This window comes from Mastomys coucha, unplaced genomic scaffold, assembly GCF_008632895.1.
Source record: "Mastomys coucha isolate ucsf_1 unplaced genomic scaffold, UCSF_Mcou_1 pScaffold9, whole genome shotgun sequence".
NCBI classification, from domain to species: Eukaryota; Metazoa; Chordata; class Mammalia; order Rodentia; family Muridae; genus Mastomys; species Mastomys coucha.
In genome coordinates, this window is record NW_022196915.1 from 95,568,463 (window position 1) to 95,587,441 (window position 18,979).

Sequence of the window (18,979 nt, forward strand, 5' to 3'; positions counted from 1 at the left end):
CTCTCAGACATGGTACCACCAACCAAGTAGTATACACCAGCTGATATGAGGCCCTCAACCCATAGAGAACAGAGGGCTGCTGGGTCTGGGTTCAGTCAGAGAAGATGCACCTAACCCTCAAGAGACTGGAGGCTCCAGGGAGTTTAGAGGTCTTGTGGAGTGGGGGTTGGAGGATAGGGACATCCACGTGGAAACTGGGGGATGGGGAGGAAGTATGGAAAGTGGAACTGTCAGAGGGTGGACCGGGAGAGGAATAAAATCTGGAGAATGAATGAATGAATGAATGAATGAATAAATAAATAAATAAATAAAATGTTAAATTAAAAAAAAACAAAACCTCAAGAATGATAAGAATGACAGAACCCCTCCCTCCCAGAACTATCAACCAAGAATACACATGGAGAGACCCAAGTCTTCAGCTGCATATGTAGAGGAAGATGGCCTAATCTGGCATCAATGGTGATCAAGGCTGTTTGTCCTGTGACTGACAGTGTAGGGAATGTGAGAGTGGGGAGGCAACAGTGGATGAGTGTATAGGGGAGCACCCGCATAGAAGCATGGGTAGGGGGGCGGGATAAGGGGTTTCTGGAGTGGAAACTGGGAAAGGGAATAACATTTGAAATGTAAATAAAGAAAATATCCAAAAAATAAAAATTAACCTCAATTGATAAGAATGACAGATTCATGGTATACTTAGAATGTAAATTTAAAAAGTATTTAAAATTAAACAATATGGTAACTATGATATAATACTCTGATAGCATGGTATCTTCTATGTAAATGAGTTCCATCCAAATCTTCAAATCATTTCCAAAAATCACGTGAGATGATATTTGATAAGGTAAAAAGATGAAAAATTTTCAACTGAAGGAAATATGATCTAGGTTATTATAAATGTGATCATGGAAAATTAACTCTCACATATTCATTTCTTATAGTGGTTTAATGATAAAAATAAAATCAATTACAGATTTTATACAAATATTTAGCTGTCCAAAAGAAAACAAATTATTATTGCATACAGGATTTTGGTTAGTCTTAATTTTTGTCTCAGTAATAATGCTCAGTAGTAAAATACACGGTACACATATAGCACAGATATTGCTATGTCCATTTTTATATACTTACATCGAATACTTTTATACCCATGACTGTACTTTTTAAGACCCATGACAAGACTCTTGATTTTTGGAAAATATTCAAACACATATTTTATACTCGATTAGTCATCATAATACTAGTAATTCTTAAGTACTTCTAGATAAAATTTCTTATAAATAAATAATTTAAATTTTTATCTGACTAAACATTTTTCATAATCTCTTTTCAAAAAATAGTGCTGAAAAATATCTCTATACAAAAAGGAATAGGAAGCAGACAGTATATGCTGAAAAATTTTAAAAAATAAATCACGAACATATATGTGAAATTTAAATAGTTTGAATATATCATAGGAGGTATTTTGAGGAAAAAAGAAGAAGAAGAAGGAAAAGAAGAAGAAGAAGAAGAAGAAGAAGAAGAAGAAGAAGAAGAAGAACAACAACAACAACAACAACAACAAGAAGAAGAGCAACAACAACAACTTTAATATCAAAAAGATTTTATATTGTAAATTACTAAACTGAGATATATCTGCCCTATAACTGGTAGTGTAAGTACAATGAAAAATGAGCCATAAAATGAAATTTATAAATGCACAGCCTTGAAAAAATATATACATTAAAATATTCTACATTAGTTGTACAAATTATAAAAAGAAAATGAATATAAAAGACATGTAAAAAAACAGATCTCTGTTTTTGTTAGATATTTTATTTATTTACTTTTCAAATATTATCCCTTTTCCTGGTTTCTCCTCCAGAACCTCCATATCCCATCCCTCCTGACCAGTGATTTACATTCTGTGTATATACATGCATGTGTTCATGTGCACTCATATCCCATCCCTCCTGAGCAGTGATTTATATTCTGTGAACATACACGCATGTGTTCATGTGCACTCATATCCCATCCCTCCTGAGCAGTGATTTATATTCTGTGTACATACATGCATGTGTGCCTGTGCACTCATGTGTTTCAAGTAAGTATATTAAGATACTTTCTATTATTATGAGGGGTAGGCAAATTAAATAATATTCTGCAACAGATCACCAATCTCATTGACTTCACCAAATGTGGTGGCTATTTTAAATTATAGACTCTTACTCCTTGTAAGTGGAAATACAAAACCGACCTGAAACATTTGGAAGCCGCTGTTTTGAAAACAAAGTGTAGGCTTAATGTGCAATGGAGTAATTATGTTCCTTAGAAAGTACCAAAATGAAAGTTTAAATTTACAAGGGAATCTGCAAACAGATGTTGATAGTAGCTTTATTTGTAATTAAAACCACCAAGATTTTCTTTAGTAATGGAATGAATAATGAACCATGGCTCACCCAGATAATAGGATATTGTACAATGATATAAGGATGCTATCAAGCTTGATAGACAACAGAATGAACATCATTGAATACCTATAAGTGAAAGAAGTCAATCCTGAAAGAACTCATGTAGTATGGTTCCAACTCTATGTTGCAATAGGGAAGGGAAAAACTATTCAGACAGTGTAAAAGGTCAAAGGTTTCTAGGGAAGGATCAATAGGCAAACTCATGGGATTTTCATAGGGAGAAAAACTATAGTGCACAAAACTATATTTGTGAAAAGTTATCAAAATCCAGGAAAAATATACAACAGAATTCTGATGTAAACTACGAATTTCAGTTGAAAGCAGTTGTCACACACTTATTGTTTACTACAAATGTCTTTTTCCCTGTGTATGATTGTGGGAAAAGTTGTATTTGTATGACAGAAAGTTATATAAACTATTTTATCAGTTTGGTACAAAGTCCCAAACTACTTTCAAAATGATACTTAGACTGGAAACAATTATTTCATAAAACTTTTTCAAGGCTCTAAATGGTAGAATTACTGAGACAATGATATTTGTGTGTGCTTGCTATTTGGGAGCAGGGAGGGGAAGAAGGGGGCAAGCTTGTGCATCCTGAGGCCTGAAATCAGCGAACATGTTCCTATGTCCTTCCATAGGTTTATTTCCTGGGTGGATTCTTGCTGAACTTAAAGCTTACTGATTTGGCCAGTGAGTTCTTGGGATATGCACTCTCTGTACAATGTCACTCCTGGTTTTTTAAGTTTTTTTGGTTGTTGTTGTTTTTGTTTTGTTTTCTTCTTCTTCTCCTCCTCCTCCTCCTCCTCCTCCTCCTCCTTCTTCTTCTTCTTCTTCTTTTTTTTTTGCTAGCTAGCAGAGAACTAAACTCAGATTTTCATGCTTGCCTAGCATGCAGTTTACACAGTGTCATGTCCTTGACCATGGTCTTTATTCTAACTTACTCAAAATAACATGGAGATAAAACTTAAATACTGGTTAAATGAAATATCATACTATAATCTGCAAGGGTATTATAATAGTTAAATTTTTACTCTTCATATACATTGACTCATTATTTTAACTCAAAGTAATATGGCAACTGAGTGCATTGTGATTGATTTGGTAATATTTTGCTGTTAGAAAATTTTATTCGTGTTTTGTATTTTTGTTTTTTTGTTTGTTTGGTTTTGTTTGTTTTTTTTTTTGTTTTTTGTTTTTTTTGGTTTTTGTTTTCTTTTTGAGACATTCTTTTGTAGCCCTGGCTGTCCTGGAACTCACTCTGTAGACCAGGCTGGCCTCCAACTCAGAAATCTGCCTGCCTCTGCCTCCCAAGTGCTGGGATTAAAGGTGTGTGACACCACTGCCCGGCTGAAAATTTTATTCTTAAAAGAAGTTTTTGAAAAAAAAATATATGTAGTTGGGAAACAAACAGTTTCAGAACTAGCATAGGACACTGCACAATTATTTCCTATCTATCACAAGGACACATTTTTTCAGCCAATTACATTTTTAATAATTTTAATTTTTTCTAGAATGAAGTAATGCATAATTTTGAATGATGTAGAACTATATAATCCATTGTTAATATTATTTCAATATTTCATTTTTCTTTCAATAAAAGTTTAAATGTCTCCACGTATACTTGAACCCAGTAGCAACTATACCCATGGAATTGCTGTGATTCCTATTGTCTCTTGAATACTCTCATAAATATCATATTAGGTTTGCAAGGACCAGTGCTCTTAGAATTAAAGAAGAGAATTAGCCAAAGACAGCAGTAAATTATGGCTCATATTCTGCTGCTGTTTATATTTATAGTTATATTTTTCAGGGCAGTAGTTATCAACCTCTGGGTTCCTACCCCTTTGTGAGACACATATCAGATATACTACATATCAGATATTTGCATTATGATTCATAAAAGTAGGCAAATTATAGATAGAGTGTTACAAAACAATAATTTTATGGTTGGAGAGGTCATAGCAGCATGATCTCTTTTATTAAAGGGTTACAGCACTAGGAAGGTTGTAAACCATGAGTCTCAGATATCTCATTTACTCCCTTACTGTGAAAGAGTAGTTATCATTCTTTCTGCTGGTCCTCAGTGCTTCAGTCCTTGTACCCCGCCCAATACCACATCATGTTCCCCCCAACCCCTGTCGTTCACTTTCCCTCCCAGGTCCTTCCCTCCCTTCCTGTGATTGCTTTCTTGTCCTGCCCAAGAGGGACTAAAGTGTCCTTACTTGGGCCCTTCACATTATTGACCTTTTTGAGTTTTGTGGACTGTATCTTGGATATTCTGTACTTTTGGGGGCAGGGGGCTAATATCCACTTATCAGTAAGTAGACCCCCGAGGTCTCTCAAACACTGGACACTGCTACCAGGCAGCATACTCCTGCTGATATGAGAGCCCCAGCTCATAGAGAGCAGAGGACTGCCAGGTATGGGTTTAGACAGAGAAGATGCACCTGACCCTCAAGAGTCTGGAGGCCTCAGGGAGTTTAAAGGTCTGATTGGGTGGGGGATGGGGGTGGGGACATCCTCATGGAGACAGTGGGGCAGGTAGGATGTATGGGATGTGGAACAGTTGGAGGGTAGACCGGGAGGGGAATAAACTCTGAAGTTTAAAATACATAAATAAATAAATAAATAAATAAATAAATAGTTATCATTGAAGAGCTCCAGATGATTATGGACTATACTGTGATTTAGAATCTTGTTTGCTGTACTATAATATGCAGTTTTGTTTTTAGAGTACTAAGACTAGGTGCTAAATTATATGATTAATAGATTTTAATGGACACAACCATATATTATACATTTATACATTTATTATATGTAACATTTTATATTACAGTTATTTCCTCAAAAAGAGACCACCTCCAGTAGATAGATAGACATAGCTCCCAGTTGAGGAATGGGGCCACCCGCCCACCCATTTTAAAATTGTTAACCCGGAAATGTTCCTGTCCAAAAGAAAGACAGGGACAAAAAAATGTGGAGCAGAGACTGAAGGAAAGGCCATCCAGAGACTGCCCCACTTAGGGCTTCATTCCGTCCCTAGACACCAAACCCTGACACTATTGCGAATGCCAAGATGAGTTTTTGACAGAAGCCTGGTACAGCTGTGCCCTGAGAGACTCTGCCAGCACCAGACTAATACAGATGCAGATACTCATAGCCAACCATCTGACTGAGCCTAGTTACCCCAATGGAAGAGCTAGGGCAAGGACTGAAGGGGATTGCAACCCCATAGGAAGAACAACAATATCAACCAACTGAACTACCCAGAGCTCCCAGAGACTAGACCGCCAGCCAAGGAGTGTACATGGAAAGATCTTTGGCTTCAGATATGTATGTAGCAGAGGATGGTCTTGTCAGACATCAATGGGAGGGGAGGCCCTTGCTCCTGTGGAGGCTCAATGCCCTAGTGTAGGGGAATGCTAGAGCAGTGAAGGGGAGTGGATGGGTGGATGAGGAAGCACCCTCATGGAGGAAAATGGGGGACAGGCAAAAGGGGGGGTTGTGAAAGAGTAAACTGTTAAGGGGATATCCTTTGATATAAAATGATTAATAAAAAACAAAACAAAGCGGGCAAAATAGGAAAAAACAAAGAAGCCCCAAAGAAAACTGATAATTAAAGAACAAAACAAAACAAAACAAAAACCAAAAAATCCACTGTGCTGTGCTTTTTACATGAATGTCTTTCTTTTGCTATATGTTGCTATATAAACTTGTTATGATGTAAAATAACAAGGACTTCTGTTTTTTGGATTCCTCAGAATATGAAGAAAAATATGGTACATAATTAGCATGTGTTTGCACTAATGCTAGTTTACTTGAAAACAGTAAAGTCCATTACGATCAAATAATTTCAAGAATAAGATTGTTTTGTCTATACTTTCATAATGAAGTGAAATTTAATTTCTTAGCAATTTTAAATGCGTTAATCATTTAATATTATTAATTAATCCTTGGATGATCATGTTTGTCTTGGTTAAAAAAATGGTATGTGAAAAGGAAAACATTATGTTATAAGGCCAAGGGTTTTGCTCTCTATCTTGAAAAATTGGAATAAAAGTACAATTTTTTCAAAAGTCCCCAATGCTGATTAAGTCAGAAGTATACCAGTGTGTGCCTGCAATTTGTTGTTTTGAATTGTTTCCTTTCTTCATTCACTAATCTGCTGAAAGACATTTACTAACAGAAGAGTAATTGTCTGTTTAATTTGCTTTCACAGCAGCTAGAAAAGGGTTTTATATCTGGCTGTCTACCCTATTATAAACACAGAAGAATGGCATAGTATACAATAAGCATTAATGCACCTTCAATAAGTAATAACATCTATAAGGATAATGCAAGTTATTACTTGCATAAGTGGTTAGTCATTAACGAAATAATTTAATGTTAAAATTATAACTCCTATTAAATATCATTAATGTATAATATTTGAGTCATATTTTCAGATATGAACCCAAGGAAATATTTCAGTTTATCAAAAATTAGAAAAATTCGAATTCTGAATTTTGTGTTCTTAATTATAAGTCCATTCCTAAGTCCTGAGGTAATTTTAAATTTGCTTCCCAGATAAAAGGTTAATCTGACTGGAGTAGGAACAACAACATCAAAATCTCTCTGTTTACATTATAATTTTGTCATTTTATAAGACTCTGTCATCCCCATAAAATGCTTTAAGGGCAAGAGGAATAGAAAGGCTCTTCCTTACACTGTGTAAACCATTTTCCACTTGACAGGACATCTAGGTAGCATTTGTATGGACATCTAGGTAGCATTTGTATGGACATCTAGGTAGCATTTGTATAGACATCTAGGTAGCATTTGTATAGACACAGATAATTGTCTTTACAAGAAGAGAAAATTTCCAGTGATCGTTTGATTGACTATCAGTTGTATAAGGAGCACTGTTGAAAAGTCTGTAGATACTTCTTTCTTTAAAAAGAAAAGCATGACTAAGAGCCAGCAAGTCGCTAGTCTCCTCATCTTTTAAAGTGTTTTAAATTATTTATTTGTTAGTTCTTGTAAAAAATAATGTAATTTAATATTGAGAATATTAACATCATCTATTTATAGTTGCCATATACAAATTATAATACACATTTTATATTACCTCATTGAATATATTTAAACAATTAGTAGATATCACATATAAATAATATGTGATAATAGAGATTACATGTAGGTATTTTAATTAATAAATATAAATATATAGATTTGATAACAAAAACCTATATTTATATGAAGATATATAAGTCATTACTTCTAAAGTGTCATGTTAATGAAAAAGGGTTTACATATGTCAGCTTTTCAATCCTGCTTCAAATCTTAAGCCTTTTGAATTAGTTGGCCAAGGCACCAAGGGAGCTTAAGGCAGCTTACATGATGCTTCAGTTTATTTAACATGAAATCAGTAGAAAGAGGCTTTGTCTGTGCCAGAATACAGGACATTGATTTCAAAAAGGCAATGTATAACATAGTTGATACAATTTTTCTTCTATAGATTTCAAAATTTTAGTTCCATGATGGAGATTAGTGGAAGACTTCAATGTCTTAAAGTCACAAGGACTTGCATGTTAATTACTGGCTAGTGTGACTTTTCTGAGAAATCTTTCTATAACTTATATTAAGACAGAAATAAAAATACTGCTGCTGCAATAATATTGTACTACTGTCAATACATTACAGAAATTCAATTTTTGTACAAAACTCAAGATATACAGTGATATACAATGAAAACAGGATAATTTCTGCTTGGAACAATAAGTTAACCATATATAATTAATAGGTTTTCAGGTAGTCACCTCATACAGCAAAGATGAAAGTACTATACTAAAAGTTGGAGTAGTGGGCCACTCCATTAGCTCAGGGGTCAAGGGACTTTGAAACAAGTAATGAAATAACCCTCATTTTGTTTAATAAAAAAGGTATATAGAACAAAAGTAAACAATCAAAGATTTAAAATTTTTTGACAGATCATAATACCTTATTTGAGATACAAACCAAGAATAAATAATTAGTAGGAAAATACATGACAAAGGAATATTTACTGAGAAATAAATATTTAATTACTTAAAATATTGGTACACCATGATAGCTGTAATTTTTTCAAGTTTTTTTAAAGTTTTGCTCATATTTTATTACCTTTAATTTTGGGGATATCTGTAACTTGAAGGATATACTTACATGGTTTCATAAATAATTTTGTTCCTCTTGATAAGAAGTTGAAAAATTGTTAATTTCAGCAATGAAAAATACATGGAGATATAAAATGTTACTGCACTGAAAAGAGAAGGAGAGTCCTGAAGGCACACTTTTCTTCATGCATGTACATACTTGCATGCAGAGATCCACTTCAAAGGTTTCTGAGGCCTGGGGATTTTCAAACCTTGCTAATACTCCTGTGGTTGTGATTAGGATAAAAAAATATTGGCAGAAAGTCAACTGAGTAGGAGAAATAGGATAATACATTTTCTGCTCAAGAGTTTTTTGTTTACTTTCTGTATCATGTGTACACTCCATCCTTGGAGTTTATCAGTCAATGTACTTAGTAGCTTTTCTACAAACATAAAGCAATCTTATATATATGCATTTTACCTAGATTTTTTTTTTATTTTGAGTCAAAAGCCACAAGTATGCTATCTTTCTAAGTTCTGGAAATGAATAAAATGCTGTTGCTTTACAAAGAACCTTCAAAGTGTTCATTGCACTAATGTAAGAAATGATTTACAATAAAAAAATCTAGTGAATGTGATTACAGATCTGACTCAGATTTAGCCTTGAAATCTTCAAGCACAGAGCTCACAGGATAGACAGCAGGAAAGTAATTATGAGTACTGAAAGATGAAATACCTGATAGAATACTCAGATATTGATGAAAGACATTGTTATATGAGTGGAAAAAAGTACATTTTTTTTTAAGTTCAGGATTGCAATGTGTTTAAAACACAGATTCCAATGACATTGACTGATTCTTTTGTCCTGATGCAGTCTAATATATGAAAATTAAAAATACAAATAAATAAGCACCTATTTTAGGTTAGGTGTCATTCATATGGAAAACCAAAAGGTTTAGTGTGGTGTGTGTGTGTGTGTGTGTGTGTGTGTGTGTGTGTGTGTGTGTGTATGTGATGAACAAAATACTTCTATGCACACACAAATAGAACCAGTCTTCTCCATAAGCAGAGAGTATATTAAGGTGATAATCATAACATGATTGAATCACAGCTTAGAATAATTGAAACACATTTAAAAATGTTTTCATTTTAGTTTTATTGAAGTGAGCAGTAATCTTAAACTTTCTTAAAAGGCACCCAAGTATAATTATCTTGTGAACCAAAAATATACAAAACTGTACAGAATAAATAGTTCATAGAAATCTAGTGAAACCTTCTTGTAAAATAAAGCTATGCTGTCCCTCTCCTGAGGCAATTCAGAACACTCACCTGGAGACACGCCTTTTGCTACTAGTCTACAGTATCTATCAGTGTATGTCAATAAAAATAAAATAATTTTTATAACTTTGAATTACTTGCCACAAAAGACATATTTTTATCATTATCATCCAGTTGTACAAATAATTAACACTATGAAAAGAAGCAAACTGACTAAGTGCTCTAATCACATATACAGTAGAATCTCAGTAGCATTTAAAAAAATATCCCCAGAAGAATAGAATGTCGAACACTAATCACATACCTTAGTTTCACAGCAGCATTACATTAAAAAAATTCCCCACAAAATGTGTAGATTAGACTAACACATTTGCTTATTTATCCCACATGAACTATTTGCCATCTTAGTCTGAATTCAGACAGCTTAACAATGGCATCCTTTGTAGAAAATTCTGAATCATTAATGGTCCACATAATTACAAAATTTACATTTTTACTTACTATTGACATTTTTTTTTAAAATTTAAGTTCCAGTTCCCTTTTCACTTACTGTGAGAAAATTTAGTGTGTTTGACAATGTAAATTTCTGACATATATGTTGGTTATGAATGAATATACTCTCTTACATACTATGTATATATATGTATATACAGGTATATAATTAATTGATGAAATTTAATTGTATTTAGTCATGAATAGAGTATTCAAGAAAACTGGAGCTTTTTATATGTTTAACCCTTCAGGTGTGCAAGGGAAATTCTATGAAATACTTTTAAGCATATGGAGCAATACTACTATATGCAAGGACTTGTTTTATTTGGAACAGGCTATATTGCCTGATGGTAATGCCATGGCTTCCTCAATTATCCCTGAGTTTCACTTTCTTCTTTAATCTCCCATAGGATTACTGCTGTGCTGAATTCTGATTGATAACACCCATATAAGGCACTTATTTCAAAGGTTTGGACTTGAGTCAGAATCACAGCGTTTCTCCAAAAGCCCACAAACCGTCCCTCTATGTTTGCTGCTCCAAGACTTCTAAATAGTCAGGTTCAGCATGCAAGTTAGCTTTGAGCTCAAAGTATTCATTTTTAGTCTGTTCGACCAACACCTTCCTTGGTCGTGAGTACATCAATGTTTCCATTAATTTCAGCTCCTCATGGGCTCCAGGATAGTTAACCTCCACATCTGGCTGGAGCTGAGCAATATTTTTTCTTAGGTATTCTGTGATGCCAAGTTGCTGTAGTTCCCTTTCTTTCTCCAAAATGTTCCTATATAATAAACTTGCATCCTGAAATGATAGGAAATCTGTTGATTGGTCTGTAGTTTTGTATTTCAGATTTGAACCTGTAAGGGGTGAATGATTTTCTCGTTCTAATAGGCTCCTTTGAAGATGCTTTGCGTCATTTCCTTCTTTATCACTTCTTTCTTCAACTTCTTCCAAATGCTTTAGACCAAAGGATGGACTTCTGTAGACATGAACCATTGGGCTCACCATGTGCTGTTCATAGAGAGAGGAAGAGGGTCTTTCCGTTGTGTGGTGGGTTGTTTTATGACCATACATGCTGTACTGCAAGTGTACAGGACTGTTGTCTCTCAGTTGCTCCTCTACTTTTTTCTTCTTGTATCTTCTCCTACGGTGGAGGACAAAAACCACGATCCCCGCAGCACAGAATACAATAGTTATAAACACAATCAGAAGTCCTAATATTAGAACTGATAGGGGCACAGCATCAGTGAGAGAACTTAGAATACTACCAGCTGTATCTGTTGCCATTGTGGGAGAACTGACAATAATGTAACTAGTCTGAGTTGGCATGGAAGGGTTATTCACTAAACCAGGGCAAAGAAGTTCACTGTTGAGGGCTTTTAATTCCTTTTTGTCAAGATGCCCTGGGGAAGTGCAGAGAATATCATCTGTCACCGTGCCCTTGCCAAGCTTGTGGATCCATTGCTGCAATCCAACCAAGTCACAAGAGCAGTCCCAGGGGTTATCCTCAAGGTCAATCTGTATCAGGAAGTCTAGGTCATCTAAGATGTTACTTACAGGTAAATGGGTGAATTGGTTTGTTTTAAGATTTACTCTAGTTAAAGGAATACCTAAAAAAATATGTGCAGGTAAAACTTGAAGGAGATTGTTATTTAAATAAAGAACTTTCAGTTTAGGCATTGGGTTGAAGGTCCCTGGTAATATTTCCTTTACTGCATTGTATTCAAGATACAAATACTCAAGACTGTGGAGACCAAGAAACATGCCTTTGTTTAGTTTAGTCAGATGGTTGCCATTGAGATAGAGCTTCTGGAGTCTTGTCAGATTCATAAACGATCCTTCTTCAAGAACTTCAATACGATTGTTTCCCAAGTGAAGCATTTCCAAAGTGAAATAGTCCATCAGGTCAGACTTCATTAAGGTGTGAATAATATTGCCTGCGAGAATCAGCTTCCTAGGATTGTGTGGGGGAGGTTGTAGATCTGACAAGCTTTCAATATTGCGCTCCTGACAGTGGATTAGAAGTCCTGAAGGGGAGAGAGCCTTACAATTGCAAGGAATAGGACAGTAAGGTACTGGAAGCTGAGTGGCCGGCCTTGTAAGGTAAGGAACCAGACCTGGTGCTTTGGTAGGCTGTTTTAAAATGGATGTGTTCTTGCCCGATAGGCGGCTGTCGCTTGTTGAAGATGTTATGGCCAGCAAAGATCCTGATGGATCCTCATGCTCTTCATACATTGGGGGAGTAGGGCAAATAGATTCCTTTTTCAGACGACTCAGTATGCTCCCTTTGAAAAGTGGAGGGCTGTAGCATATCACATCACCAATTATAGATTGTGGAGGCATATTTTCTAACCAGTTCTTTAGCTGCAATAATTCACAATTGCAGGCCCATTTATTGTCCTCCAACTGGAGATCCAATATCCGGCCAATGTGTTCTAAAAAGCCAACATAAGGCAATGTTTGCAACTGGTTCCCACGAAGATCTAGATGGGTTAGAGGAACAAATCGAAATATGTTTGGAGGAAGGCTCTCAATAGCATTGTCATTTAAAATTAACACTTTCAGCCTGTTGAGCTTGCTGAAGGCACTTGGTTCAATTACTGTAATGAAATTATTATCAGCCTGCAAGAATTCCAGGTTCTCCAAACCATGGAAGGTATCCTCTTTAAGAATTTCCAAAGAATTGTGATTGATATGAAGTTGCTTTAGAAGCCCAAGGCCATTAAATGCACCAGTCTCGATATCTGCTATGTTGTTAAATCCAAGGTGTATGGAAAGGGCATTGGTAAGACCAGAAAAGTCATTCGTGTGAAGCATTGTCAAGCCATTATTTAATAAACTTAAGTGGAAAGGTCGTGATGGTGGCACACTGATTTGGGATAATTTATTGATGCCCTTTTCTTCACAGTTTATTATCATTATGCCATCTTTCTCCTCACAATTGCAAAGAGTGTCGCAAGAGCCTCTGACTGAGGGCATTGGTGACTGGGACTGTAGAGATAGACAAGCAAGGAGAGATGGATAAAGGAGATAAATCCACAGCTTCATTTTGTCATATGATTGGATCTGACTCTGTAAAATAATAATAATAACAAGGGATTTTAATGGGAAAAAGCAGGGAGAAGTGTCTGATAAGATTTGTATACAAAGAAAATTACCATGAAATTACATATAACTTGCTGCATCTCCATTTTCTTTTAGTTTGAATCAACATTTAAACAGGGTACTTCAACTTTAACTTGCATCTTCCTCAAAATTAAGGATAATTAAACATTATGACATTATATCAGCACCTATGATCACAAGAGTTAAAAAGTGTTTTTCACAGAGAAGAGAATGCTTCCTGGCCAGCTGGACACTTCAACATGGTCCATAACTGAATACCTGAATATACCATGATCAATTTCCTTTGCAAAAATTTCCATAAATGCCAGAAAAAATATATATGATAAGATAATGTAGAGCACTGGTGATCAAAACTATAAAATGGTATGAATGTGTATATAAGTGCGTGTATATTTGTAAATGCTTTTATGTTCTCAGAGAGCCTGAAATAATTATTTATACATAAGCATATCTTTGTTCTAACTTGTTCTGGTTTTGCAGAATATATGCATAGTGTTGAAAATTCACTTTAAAAGACTAAGGAAGATGTGTCTTTAATTGTATAATAAAACTTAGTATTATAAAAATGCTCTTTTTTTTCTGAAGCAGTTTGAACATGGCTTCTGAGTATCAAATGTATATGCTTAAGCATATCCACATTTTTAAAGTCACACTTTATCTTGAATTTCTTGATGTGAGATACTTCCTGCTGCTTTTAAATTTCCTCATGAATGAAGTAAAATTTAGTTAAATAAAAAAGGAACCTACAACATGTGTTTCAATATTCTATAAAGAAAACAAACAAATGATCAAACAAAACAGAATAAGCAATGTCTCCTCTAAACGTCTGGCCAATGACTTGCATAGGACGCTAAGTAGGATGTCAGACACTGAACTTCATGTCACTTCACATTTAATCCTTCAATAAGGCATACATTTGCAAAAAAATTGAGGTCTGAAATAAACTGCACACTTTAAACTGTTTCAGGATATTCTTTAGATGCCTAAAAAATGATAGATTAATAAGCAATCATTTATATAAGCCATCAATTCCCATAAAACTACAGGCATATCAGTAGTTTTCAGAAAGACTCATGTTGAAATGATTGCAGAGACAAGGCGAAACATACAAATCTAAATATATATAAATTTGTTCCTTTTTTAAACTATTTGGCCATAAGTAGATAAATGAAGTTGAAAGACAAGCACCATATTTCACAACTATTGACCATTGCAATGCTGATTAATGCTTTCAATTTTGTAGATAAAATACAAATAGTAACTTTGATGTTAATTACAATCAGATAAAATATCCCAGACTGAGTCAATAAGCCTGAAAGTAAACTTTGGTCCCTGAAAATACATTGTTTCCTTGGAAACTTACAATCCAAATTTTCTGGAAGGCAAAAGGCAATGGAAGGAACAAAACAATAGAAAGCCTTTGCGTGTCAAGGCAAAGTTAGGAGGCTTTACATTTCCGCAGGGAGCAAGACTAATTCTAAACAGTTCAGAGCACTCTGCTCACATTTAAGGAGCTTGTGTTGGAGCCTTCTGCTTGTGCTTTGGCTCACAGAAAGTCTAAGTAATTCATAAATTACTAACAAGGAGGTTGATTTATTTCATCAACAGCAGCATCCTGAGAACACAGTAAATACTTTCCAGATGTTAACAGCTTATTTTTTATCTTATAAGCAATTTATGCTATTCAAAATGTGCATGGTGTAGTTTTAAATCTTTTCAGAACTGTATAGCTTTCAAGTCAACGTCTATTGCCCATATCTAATATAATCTTAAAATAGTCACAACTCCATTTGTATATTTTCAAAAACTACTTAATTTCATGATCGAACCGTATAAAAGTATCATACTAAGTTCAAAGCATTGTCTAACATAGTGCCTATACTTGAAATTCAACCACAGCATTCAGTTGTCCCTTGGAAGACACACACTTTTAGTTTCTAAAAACAAACTGCATATTTAAGAAGAAATAATGACATATAATGGAATCTGCTTTTCCCTACAGCCAGCTGTTAAACTAAATGCCCGTTGGTCAGGAGAAAAGGCATCTGCTCTGGTGATAGCTTGGCTAGTGAACAAGAATAAAACTGAGTATCCTTTAAGGAAAAGATGAGAGAGAGAGAGAGAGAGAGAGAGAGAGAGAGAGAGAGAGAGAGAGAGAAAAGAGACACATAAATTCACTATCTTCGAGATAATGCAAACATCAATATATAATAAGCTGCAAGCATTCCTCTTACCTGTAAAGCAGTCACTTCCTGGTGCTATATGAAATGCGCAGCTGGAAGAGGTGTCCAAAGTCAATCAGTTTCTTTATTGAAAAAGAAAACACCAATCACAGGACCACAGTGCACTTTCTCCTCAAATATCACTTTTACTCAAGTCCCATAGCTTCAGAAAGTTAAAACATCTGGTCAAAGGCAAAACGCTGAGCCCTTATTTTCATTGAAAGTATTGCAGGCAGAGCACACACTGGAGCATCCTGAAGCCAGAGTCCCTTTCTCCCCCAATTAATATTCACAGCATACTTCACAGCTATGCTGACTTTGTTTTGCATATAGTTAACCATTGACAAGCCGCTGATCACTGTAAATAAACAAGACGCTTTGCGGAGACCCCGGGGTGTTCACTCTTGCTTTCTTTGGTTGCAGATCCAGACTGCTGTACAGCTAGCTCTCCTTCCTCTCGGGCGAGTCTTTCTAGTTAGCTCAGTTTGTTATTAGTCAGATTGCCAAGGACTGGGAGGTAGGCGTAAATAAAGAGACTTCTTGGCTTTTGACTCAGCCTTTAAGCCCTTCCCCATCAGAAGTGCTTTAATCTGCCAGTGTCATATAACACAGGAGACAGCTCCACCTTGGGACTGTTCAGCGCCTCCTATTTCTGCAAATAGTCTTTGCACTGCTATTTTTTTTTCTTTTGCCAAATAGACAGCAAATGAATTTTGATGGAAATGATTGAATGTGGCTTTAAATGCTTAATAATGTGTTTTGTTATGAACGAAAGACTAATAATACAATGTTGAAATTGTTTCCTGCACAGCAATATACTGTACACACACACACACACACACACACACACACACACACACACACACACTCACACACACACACACACTGAAATGACAAGCAGGCTTCCTGCAGAATAGTTACTTCCTGTCATTTTATGCTTGGTGTTTTGAGTTGAAATTGGGCACTAATTAAATTTTAAAATGTGACACAAATTGCTTCCCTGAAAAACGTGGCTTTTTCATTCACCTTTTAAAAATAAATCAAAAGCCTCAGTTGAGACTATAGTTTTCAGCCTTCATTATTTTTCCCCCTAGAGAAAATATTTTATAATGAAGCTAAAATTTAGGGACTGCCGCTGCTTCTGATTTATTCAGATTTTTGTTTATAATGGAAATGCAATTATTTAAAAGGTATTTAAATAAATAAGATTATTTAGATTGGTTTATAAGCTGCACATCACACCCCTACATATGAAATTGTTTTTTACAAATCAAAGTGAATCTAGTTACTTATGTAATAATTGCAGCATTATAATTTTAATTGTATTAGGTGAGAACAATATAAGCTCCTAAGTAGTTCATATTTTAAAAACATTTGTTTCTTCCAATCTTACACATTTTAAAATCCTTCTGAGGAGTCACGGACTTTACGTCTTTAGTTCCCTAATTGCTTGATTATAAGAACTTATTTATTTTTAGCATACCAAATGCCTGATCATTTCATTCTTAAAATGATATATTAGATAGCAATATTTCTTTCTCCAAAAATATTCTGTTTAGATTTCTTCTTGCCCTAAGATTCCAGGGAACATATATACAACCTTAGATCTCACTTCAGAAAAATTCACTCTGATTATAATTACATTATCAAAAAGGAAGAATAACAATTGGATTCAGTGTTTGTCAGCAGGTATACACTTAAGTCTTCAGGGGATTTATGCCTATCCCTTTGTATTATATTTATATTGTCTATTCATTCTTTTATCTATGTCCATGGCATTGTGTGCATTAAAATTGGGGCTGTGCCAAGAGGGCAGGAAAAATGATGGGAAATAGGAGGATGAAGAGTGGCTATTGAACTAAAACGAGAGAATGACTGTCAGAGGGTGCAGTGATTGGCTAACTCAAACCTACTTGATAATGTAGACAGGAAGCTCCACATGGGAATTATGACCAATCAAATACTAAGGGGAAGAGAAACTCCAATTATCTTCTGAGAACGTAATTTTCTCACTTTATCATCTTATATTGGGAGGAATGACCACCAAAAGGAAAATAAACAAGGACAAGTGCCTGAACAAAATTTCTTCTGGACAACTGGAAAGGATGTGCTCTGTGCTGTGTTATCTGTACGGAGCTATTTATCTAGTTTTAGCCAACTAGAACATATGTCTGTTTTCCAGGAGCAGAAATTTATGTACTGTATCGTGAATTCCTTAGCCTTACATTATCATTTTAGTACACAATTACACTTATTTAACAAGAGGAAAGAAATGACAAGGCATAAGATGCTGTAGGGTTGGGAATATGGGTCAGGAGAAGCTTGCACAACATTGGGAAGGCCTTGGGTTTGCTCCCAGCACTGAAACAAAATTCACTTGTTCTCTAACTTTCAATTGAAACAAGAAGAGGTATTTTGAACAAAATATGTAACATGTTATGAAAAAAATGATAATGTTGATAACCCACTTTTAAGCATAATCTTAGCATTAGCTACATATAAACCTTAAAACAGTCATAATGATTATAGATAAGCCTGTTGTTCTTTAGGTCTTACTAACTGCAATGATCAGTTATTTCATTGATAGACACAAAAAAATCCAAACCATTAATGGCAGGTGCATATTAACAATTGATAAAATATAATGGTGCCTTAAACATATTGTTTCACCTTTCTCAGTGTACTCCAGGATTGGAGGTGTTCTCTCTCTCTCTCTCTCTCTCTCTCTCTCTCTCTCTCTCTCTGTCTCTCTGTCTCTCTGTCTCTGTCTCTCTGTCTCTCTGTCTCTCTCTCTCTCTCTCTGTCTGTCTGTCTGTCTGTCTGTCTGTCTCTCTCTCTCTCTCTCTCTCTCTCTTTCTCTCTTTCTCTCTCTCTCCTGACAGTATAAGTGAGAAAAGAGAGACAGAGCTACAGTAGTATTCATGTATCTGCTCCTTTCTGATCTTGACTGTGGATGTAATATAAGATTTCTAATGTTATAGATTGTAAAAGAAAAAAAAAGTCAAATAGAAGTTTTTCCTAATAAGCTGTTTTTAGTTTAGATCTTTTACCGCATCATCAGAAATGATATTAGAATAACTCATATAGATGTGGGACACTATGCTGACTAGTTTATATCAATTTGACTTGAACAAGTTTGATTCTAGAAATGGAAAAGTCAGCTGAGAACACTCTCACCAGATTAGCCTGTGGGCAAGGATGTGCTTCATTTTCTTAAATTGATGGGGAAGGGCCCAGCCCATCGCCAGGGTTGCCACCCTTTGATAGATGTTCCTGGGCTGTATAAGAAAGCAGACTGAGCAAGTG

At 35.1% G+C, this 18,979-nt stretch overlaps 1 protein-coding gene across 1 annotated transcript; it reads right to left on the reverse strand.

Moving 5' to 3' along the window:
• Positions 1-9,696: 9,696 nt before the first annotated feature.
• Positions 9,697-16,243, reverse strand: Slitrk6 (SLIT and NTRK like family member 6). The gene is made up of 2 exons (XM_031362041.1): positions 15,686-16,243; positions 9,697-13,397 (listed from the first exon to the last, which is right to left on the reverse strand). The coding sequence occupies exon 2, from the start codon at positions 13,371-13,373 to the stop codon at positions 10,851-10,853; it is 2,523 nt and encodes an 840-aa protein (XP_031217901.1). The 5' UTR covers positions 13,374-13,397; positions 15,686-16,243; the 3' UTR covers positions 9,697-10,850.
• Between the last annotated feature and the right edge of the window lie 2,736 nt (positions 16,244-18,979).

What these genes read in the sequence shown, in the direction of transcription:
- Slitrk6 (XM_031362041.1), bottom strand. Translation starts at nt 13,373, where the DNA reads ATGAAGCTGTGGATTTATCTCCTTTATCCATCTCTCCTTGCTTGTCTA.